At 39.1% G+C, this 9621-nt stretch overlaps 1 protein-coding gene across 1 annotated transcript in view; it reads left to right on the top strand.

Annotated features, from left to right (window-relative positions):
- The window catches only part of cadps2 (Ca++-dependent secretion activator 2), a 602458-nt gene that overhangs the window by 449144 nt on the left and 143693 nt on the right, over positions 1 to 9621 (top strand). The window contains exon 17 of the mRNA XM_048607831.1: positions 6918 to 7021. Coding sequence (XP_048463788.1) covers positions 6918 to 7021 — 104 coding nt within the window. The remainder of the gene's footprint in view (positions 1 to 6917; positions 7022 to 9621) is intronic.

Below are 9621 nucleotides of genomic sequence, written 5' to 3' on the forward strand. Positions count from 1 at the left end.
TCTGAAGCAAAGTGGCATTCCTAAACAGAACACAAGTACTGTAACTGCTTCTTTCATGTGTCTGACAGACTTCAGTGGTGTAGCTGATGTATAGTGCAGTTGATTAGTGTGGCTTCTGCGTGTGAGAGATACATTTATTCTGTACCAGAAGTGCCTTTCTTCAGATCATGTTATTATGGCAGAAAGCCAGTTTATTTTTCTTTTTGCAAGGGAGGTGCCAAGGCTGTCTGTTCGTTTATTTACCATAACAAAACTCAAAGAAGATATCTTGCAGATATTTCTGTTTTGAATAAGGTTGTCTTTTCTTGTTTTCCTGGTACACAAGAATCAACCCCCACTGTCATAAACCCTCACTGAGACATATTGGGACCAGGTTTTTAAAAAGATTTGTACTTACAAGGTGGCAGTGGCCAGAGATTATTGTATTTTAAGCCTAATGATGCTAAAATGGAGATTAATGTCAGGTATGTAACACCGTCGCTAAAATGTGTCTTTTGGGAGAACAGCATTACTCATATGGCCTTTTATAACCAAGATCAACACATATTTCGTGCTTTACATTAATGGCATTTTTGTAAATTTTAGCAGTGAAATTGACGCACTGTTGCTGCAGGTTATTCTTATTTACTTGAAATAGCTATGCTAAAGGTGTGAGAACTGAAAATGCTAGGTCTAAACAGGAACAGAATATTAACAATAAGAAAGACATGGAAAAAAAAGCAACATTTGGGCTTACGTAGGGATATATAAATTACAATGCATCTCAAAGCATAAGCAATATTTGATAAAGTAGTGCTTAGGCTGAGTCTAAGAATATGTTTTCTTCAGTCATGTTAGTGAAAAAGTAGAAGTGAAACCATTTTATTTACATCTGCATCATGTGAATTCACACTTTCAATTTTGCCAAAGAAACCAAAATGTGATCCACAAAGATTGCTGTGATAAAGGCCACTTAGAATGGACAAAGCCGATTGCCTTACCAAAATATTGCATAGGCGGGCTTCAGACATCAGACCAACTTTGTTTCATTAGGATGTAATTTTGTGAGGTATGACAAAGCTGGTTGTGTGGACCCTCAGTAGGCAATAGCATGTCAGCAACACAGTTCCTATAATTTGATTTCCAATTCTGATGTCCAATCTAGCAAAACTCTGTGCCAGGAATGAGGTATTGCAAAATGTGCACTCTCTGGTTTAGTTTTTTTTCAAAACTTCAAACTCTCTGCCAAATAATAACAGATAGACAATGAGCAGGTATCTGACTTACAGCTTTGTCATAACAATGAAGAGGAAAGGAATAGCCACAAAAAAAGAGCTTTCAATGATCAGTGGAAATTTACAGCAAAACAAAAAATGTTGAAAATGCACAATACGAAAACGAGAGGAAAACAACAAACTGAATTTAATTGAATGATTGTACAGTTATTTAAACATGCTGTTAATCCATATCAGGAGATGATTGCTATAAGAATCTACATCTACCTTAAGTTGTATGCCATGTTTTTTCTGAAACGAGTACTGACATTTCCTCCAACATTGGCCATTAACTTCAGGCCTTGAATGTTTGGGTGATTTTTGGGTATTCCATGAAAACTGTGCCCTTGTTGTATGTCCAAAGAAACATTGAAATTCCTAGTTTGCTTCGGGAATATTGAGCCTTTATTATGGAAAAGAAAAATTGACATTTTTCCAGATGTTTTTAAGATTTAATTCAGCCTTGTCGCTTGCCCTTTCAATATATTGGCAGAATACTTGTATTTGCTTACCTAAACAGAAGCATCACAGTTGATGTTCTTGAACTGTCTGTGTTGTGTAATGCATGCCACTGTGTGTTAATCCTCTTGAGTGGCTTGATCTCTGTTCACAATTTTTAGCTTGTACTTACCTTGCCATATCACAGAATTGTCTTGACAATTATAGCAGGCTGCTTTTGAGAACTACGAACTGAAAAGAATGTTGGTCACAAATTGAACTAAAAATTTAGTGCATAGTAATGATAATATGTATTAGAAGCCATAATTCTTAAATAACTAAATAGTCAAAAACAAACAAATGCAGAAATTGCTGGAGAAACTCAACAGGACTTGCAGCATCTGTGCAGTGAAAGCAGAGTTCATGTTTTGAGTTCAATGACCCTTTTTCAGAATGTTCTGAAGAAGGGTCACTGGACCCTCACTGTTAACACTGTTTTCCCTTCACAGATGCTGCTAGACCTGCTGAGTTTCTCCAGTGATTTCTGCATTTGTTTGCTTCAGATCACCAGCATCTGCAGGTCTTTATTTCACAGCTGAGGTAAGGTGAGCTAAGTCCCTCCAGTAAGTGAGCCATGATGGCTTGAGTGTCACTAGATAGTGTCTAGTTGGCTATCATTAGCAAAAACTTGGGAAATTAGGCATCTTCATGCCTCTCTGATGGCATTGAAAATCAGTAGAGATACCATTTTCAGAGAAAACCAGTTTGTATTCCACAATTTTTAAATGAAAGTGATTTTATGAGACCACACCTTGATTGCTGTGTATATTTCTCATCTCCATACCTAAGGAAGGATAAGCATATTTTGAATGCAGTAAAGAAAAGGCTTACTGGATGGTTTCCTAGTATGAGACAGTTATCCGATTATAAAACATTGGCTAAGTTAACCTACAGTCTCTCGAGTTTAGAAGAATGGGAAGTAATCTCCTTGAAATATAAAATATACTACAGGGGTTTGACAGGGTAGACGTTTCAAGGTTGTTTCTCTTGCCAAAGGAATCCGGAACATGGAGGCCTGTCTCAGAACAAGGTACTGATCATTTAGGGCTGAGATGAGGAGGACTTTCTTCATCCTGAGTGTTGTGAAGCTTTGGAACCACCTTGCACACAAGATTGTGGCTGTGGACATCATTAAGTGTATGTAGTGATTGTAACAAAGTGAGCCAGGTAGACCTCATAGAATATGAGTCCCCTGATAGGGACCGTTAACCTGGTCCAATCAGGGGCCCCTGGCTGACAGATATACGCGGGTGTATCACACATCCTGATCACTTTGAGAGCTGGACCAGTGTCAAGGACTCTCCATATGTAAATTAAAGGTGACTTGGTGAGGGGATACCGGCCTCTCTCAAGTTACTTCAGTGTATTTAAGACTGCAATTTCCAGTTATCAAATGATACAGGTAGTGTACAAGAACGTGAAGCTGAAGGAGAGGATCAGCCATTATCTTAATGAATGAGGCTTGAGAAGTTTATATTACCTCCTGTTTCTATTTCCTATGATCTCAAAGAGTTAAGGAATATTGTCAAATTACTATAAACTGAAGAATTCTAGTTTTGTGAGACTTTTACACAGAAATTCTATTACAGTCTTAACCACAAATTGAGACAGATTTTCTTACACTGTCAGGAGGTTAATGATCAATATATAACTGAAGCTAGATATTTTAATGAGACAATATTTGTTTAGCCTGTTTTATGGATTCAAATCTGTCAGAAACAGAAATGCAGTGACACTTTATTAATCATGTTTCAACTTTACAAGCAGTTCCTTTGAAAATTAATTTCCCTTTATATAGGAAAGACAGATCTGATCAAGACATTTAAAATGTTAAAATAATGTCATAAGATAGATACATGAAACCTATATGGTCTGTGAAACAGGAATGAGGGGGGGATATAATCTAAAAATTAAAGTGAAACCATTAAGCCTTTTCCCCTCAAATTGCTGGAGAAGATGAGACCATTGTAGCTTTCAAGACTAGACCTTTGCTTGAGAGGGGTTACAGGACAGGCTGTGTGATCTAATGGGCAGATGCTAGGGCTGAATGGTTTACTCCTGCTCATTACAGCTCATAAATAATTGTGGTAATGAGTGATGTTTCTCTGTAATATATGTGGGAAGCCATTCAGCTAACATCACCATTAAGAAACTGCAATTTCTTTCTATTACTTGAAACCCACATTCCTCTTGATGGGATAAAATCGAGGATGATCTTTCTTTTTCTTTTGCACCTGTCATTGTGCTCAAGCCTCCCATTGGAGGATGAAACAGTTACATTGGCAGAAGAGATAGTGCTTAGGTCTCTACCAGTGAAGTGGAACAAAGTCACTACAATTTTAGATTTGATTTGGATGAGATTATCCTGCTCTGAACGAAACATCTAGTTAAAAGGCCATGAATCAGCAAAATGCCTTGCGTCAAGCAGGATAGGCAAAGCACTGAACGAATCACTCCCACCTTACAGAAGGAAAGCATTTGAGATCCAGAATGTCCTTTGCTTCCAACTGATGGAGGCCATATAAAATAAAGATGGACCAAAGAAAGTTGGAGTAAAAGTGATCATTTTAATGACAAGTGAAAGACAATGATGGTTAGGTGTAATAGAAGGTAATTTTGTGCATTTAGATTTAAACTTCCATATTCCATTGTGTGTGGAGTCATATGTTATTAATAACCTAATGGCACAACAGTACTTCTTTTAGCATGATGTTGGTAATGGAAGCTTTCACAGTCGTAGACTGTAACTTCCAGAAATTCATCTATGATGAGCAATTTGTTGTGTTTCTTGGGAAATTGCTGTGAAGGAAAAGTAGTTTTGTCATTGGGAAGTACGTATGCAAGGGATGGAAATTGGGTCACCTCAACACACTGCCCCTTTCCTTTAGAGCTAAAAGTTTACGTTCCTGACATGCCCTTTCCTACAAGAGGACTGTGCAAGGACTGTATTTGTTGCTTGGATTTCATTCAGATTGTTGCATAGTAGAAGGGCCTTTGACCTTTCTGACTCCTTGCACCACACATGTGGTGCATGCAACTTGCCCATTTCAAATGAGCAGCAAAAGTCTGTCAGTGCATTTTGACCAGAACTCTCCAAGCTGCATTCTTCACTTCCTGTTGCTGCAAACAAGCCTGTACAGTGCTTTAATGCTCATTCCTGCTTCAGACTAGATTTAATAAAAAAAAGGTAAAAATGAAAAAGAATGGATACTGGGGTGACCATATGGAGCCAATGGAAAGCTAACTGCACTTTGCAGTATAAAGGCAGCAGACGCAAATGGAACAGAACTGCCTTTCCAGACTGATTCACCCAATGTACTGTTATACAGCTGTGTAATCTACTTTGCGAGACCTACAGCCAACCTGCACTTTAGGAGAAATATTTCTATTACCAATCAATAGGACCATAGTTATTAAATATTTTGCTTCATTCCAAGATAATGAAAGGGATCTTTAAAATGAGCTCATTTGTTATCCACAGATGCCTCTCATTAATAGCAACAACATAGAGCTGCACACTCACTTGCTTAGCTACATGAGATAATCCATCGTACTTCATTCAGACTTTTAGGAACAGCAATGGCCGGCACACAGAAAGTAATTTGACTCCTATCAATCTCTAACTGGTCAGTGACCATGGTCTAAACTTTCACTGAGATGGTAACTTTTTTTAAGTGTGCAGACTGGTTTTGTTTGCCTACCAGCAGGCAGCAATTTGGACCTGACTAGGCCTGTTCTGGAGATAGGCATGCCCTATTCCTCCGCAGTTTCCATTGAGATGGCACAGCTTTTTAAAGAGTCCTGATTCATAGCACTTCAGAGGCATCATGAAACATAGTCTGCATGAAGGAACCTTGGAATGTAGGTTTAAAGATCCTCCTCATTGCAGGCTCTGCTCTGCGCCCATGCCCCATGGCCCATCATGCCGCCTTTAAGTACCTAAAGCACTTAATTGACCTTTCACCAACTATAGACTCTACAGAATCAATGGACCCTGTAGGGGCAATAGGCTGTATTTTAAAACAGAACTTTAAAAACAGTCATTCATTCATTTATTCAGTACATTTACCATGTTACAAAAAAATAAGTTTCACTACAGAAGGCATTATCAGGCTTGGTTGAGAGCGCAGACAACCTTTAGATTGTTAACACAGCTGAGCCCTAGGAAAAACATTGCTTGATTGACAGCACTGGCTCTCTGATCTCTTTTATCAATTGCACAATGTTTATTAACAAAAAGTTAAATTGCAATTTTTGCAATTGACGTGAAATGGTCTGAATGATTCAAAATTTTATTGCGCTGGTGTTAAAAAAAAAACTACTTCTAATATAATGAAAATTAATGATATTTTAGACATCTAATTGTCACTATTGGCTCCATGTGGAAGGGTGCCTGAGAGTCAAACCTGGCATGATAGTCATGAGTGACCATGGATAGCATGTAGGGAGTGAGTCAGTGAGAGTGGTAAGGGCTAAGAAGACCTTATTTTTTCATTACACCTTGGATGAAGTCCCACAGCACTAAGGCAGGCCTTTTAAACTGCCTGCTTTGACACCCAGTTGTCCTCAGTGGGTGCCTCAGACCTTTTCCTGAATTAGATGGGCCAACTACAGCCTACACAGGACCCCTGGCACCGAGATCCTGTCCTTCCAGGTTCCTTATCCTGAAGCAGGCATGCAAACCCTAAGAATTCTCCTGACTCCGATGACCCACCTCGAAATTGAAAATTAAGATGCATCATCAGTTGTAGTTATACCTACAGTGCTGTTAGGAGGAGAGCTTCAGGATTTGGGATCAATGATAGTTAAGGAACAGAATTCCAAAGTCAGGGTGTTGTGTGGCTCAGAGGAGAACTTGCAGTTGGTAATATTCCCCTGTATCTGCTTATCTTATCCTAGGTGTTGGAGGAATTAGGTTTGGAAGAAGGAGGCTTATTGCTGAAGATTACATGGCGATGTTGTCCAGCTCTCTAGCACATCCAAATAAACAAGCAGCTTTTCGCTGATTATACTAAAATTCCCTGCATTTCCACGCACATTAAAACAATACTGTGATTCATTAATAACTTGCTGTTCCTTGTGCAGTTTTATATTAAAGTTTTTCTTACTCTAGCATGTTATACAGCAATAAACAGATGGACTGAAATTATTTTTATTTGACAATAGAGACCTTAAGCCAAAGAGCCCCCGCCAAAAGATTGGAAGACGTAATTCGACTGGCTGAACTGTGCATTGAGGTACTTCAGCAGAATGAGGAACACCATTCAGAGGTGGGTTTTTAACTCAGTGAAATGGACATGTAACAGTCAAGGACCTTATGAATTGTCATCTCAATCTTGCTAATACCTGAAACAATTTCTTCTTTAAATCAAGTTGATGCCTTGGGCTCGATTGCCAACCTAACGTTTGAGTGTAAAGCTGTGCAATAAACTGCCCACATGATCTTTCTTTGATTCTCATTGATTTTAGTGTAAGTGAACATTGGCTGGTTTCTTTGATGGAGAGCCAGTCCACAATGTCCCTTTAAGTTCACATGGCATGTTAACAATTCAGCTTGTTAACCTTTCAGAGTATTAATGGCATCACTTAATTTCTGAGTGTGATTTCAATCCATTAATTCTTATCACCACTGTTAAAGCGGCTGTCTCGAGCATTAATCAACCATTTTACCTATGTACTTCCTTCACAGCAACAGCGTTTCTGGTTTGCAAGCTGCCTTGATACTTGTCATATACAGAATTGTTGCATCCATATATATTTATTGAATAATACTGAGCCTGTATTCACTAGAGTTTAGAGGGTGAGAGGGAATCTGATTGAAATGTATAACCTTATAGCTGGCCTGGAACACTGTGGATGTTTTTCTTGATTGGGAATCCAGAACTAGGGGGATAGTCTCAGGATACAGGGTCGTAGGACATTTAAGACTGAGATGAGGAGAAGTCTCCTCACTTAAAAGATAGTGAATTCTAGAAGTCTGTAAAAACTGTGGAGGCTAATCATTGAATATATCCAAAAAGAGATTGATGTATTTTACATTCTGAAGGCATCAAAGAAAGGGTATGGGGTGAAAGCAGGAAAATGACATGATCACATTGAATGGTACAGCTAGCTGAAGGTTTAAAAGGCTTACTCCTGTTTCTAGTTTCTATATTTCCCTGTTTAACAAATAAGTAAAAATGCACTAATCATCACTAAACCTCTTTTCTGCTGCTAGGATGGTCAGTGCAGCCCCTATTTTCAGTTTAAACAGGTTGGACTTCAGCTGATTTCTTCTCAAATATATGTTGCATTTGTTACAGTGAAGCAAAAATTTTCAGGAGCAAGTGTCATCAAATTTTAAGAGACACAGTTCAGATATACACTTTATAAGCAGAAAATGCGAGAAATACTCAGGACCTAGGTGGAAAGAGCAAACAAAATCAGAAATTGCTGGAAAAACTTGGGCCGGAAACATTAACGCTGCTTTCCCTCTCCGCAGGTATTGCCAGACCTGAGTTTTTCCAACAATTTCTGATTTTGTTTCTGATTTCCAGCATCAACAGTTCTTTGGTTACTTTTTGTTTGGGTGGAAAGAGCAACAGGGTTAACTTTTCAAGTCAAATACAGCTCTTCTACAGAACTAAATGGAGGTAAAAATATAGTGGCCTCTGTAGCCTTGAAAGGGAGAGGAAGGGATTAGTACTAAGAACAAAAGGGAAGTTCTGGGATCGGGTCAGTGGTGGAAGAGATTGAATGAAAAAGATATGATGGAACAAAGGGCAAAGGGCATTTGTCCAGAGTAAGTATGAATGGCAGAATACCAGACACTCTGCCGAATGCAAAGCCATGAAAAACAGGACTCAAGATATGAATCAGAATGGACAATGAAGTTCTTAAATTGTTAAATGCAAAGTTGAGTTCAGAGAGCTGTAAAATTCCCAGTTAGTAGAAGAGGTGGTGTCCCCTGAGCTGGTGTTGAAATCCGTATTTATACTTATTCATACTTACATGGTGCAACGCATTCTCTAACATTTCTAAACTGCTTTCTCTGAATTATTGCCCCACGCCACCCCGCCTGCCACAACTTTGAGTTTGACTGAAGACTTTTTGCCAGACTTTGACAAAAAGCTGCTCAAATCCAAATTAAAGAACTTTTCACAGTTCACTTAGTTCATCAAAAACATTGGGAGGTTTTTTAATCATAATCTTTCTCTTCTGAATCAATGTTGGCTTCTATCTAATAGGTTATTACTCTACAGAGACACTTCAAACTTCCTTCTGATCACCAATTACATTAGATTTTTTTTATTGAACAGATGTGCATCTGATATCAGAATTATTCCCTTCTTTGAATGTGGACAACCAGTATGAGAGAATTATTGGATACCAACTACAGATGCCCCACACTCCAGTCAATTGCAAACAGGCCAATGTGCTGTCCATATGCAAAGACAGTACTCTGAACTAAATACTGATTTTGAGGTTGGTTGGCTCGCCGAGCTGGTTTGTTGTTCCGCAGACGTTTCGTTACCGTGCTTGGTAACATCCTCAGTGCAGCCTCTGATGAAGCGTCGGTGTGTTTTCCCGCCTGGTTTTTAAACTCTGGGGTCCGTTGCGATGGATTGCATCACTTCCGGGTTTCCTCCGTAGTGGAATGTATATGGGGTCGAGTTCAGTGTGTTTATTAATAGCCTGCTTCATGGAGTGCCATGCTTCCAGGAATTCTCGTGCTTGTCTCTGCCTAGCCTGTCCCAGGGACACGACCAATACTCACTCATCTCAATCCACACGGACAAGGAGAACCACGACTTCGACTGGGACAACACCAAGATCCTGGGACAGGCTAGGCAGAGACAAGCACGAGAATTCCTGGAAGCATGGCACTCCA

This window comes from Rhincodon typus, chromosome 18 (genome assembly GCF_021869965.1).
Source record: "Rhincodon typus isolate 14 chromosome 18, sRhiTyp1.1, whole genome shotgun sequence".
Lineage (NCBI taxonomy): Eukaryota > Metazoa > Chordata > Chondrichthyes > Orectolobiformes > Rhincodontidae > Rhincodon > Rhincodon typus.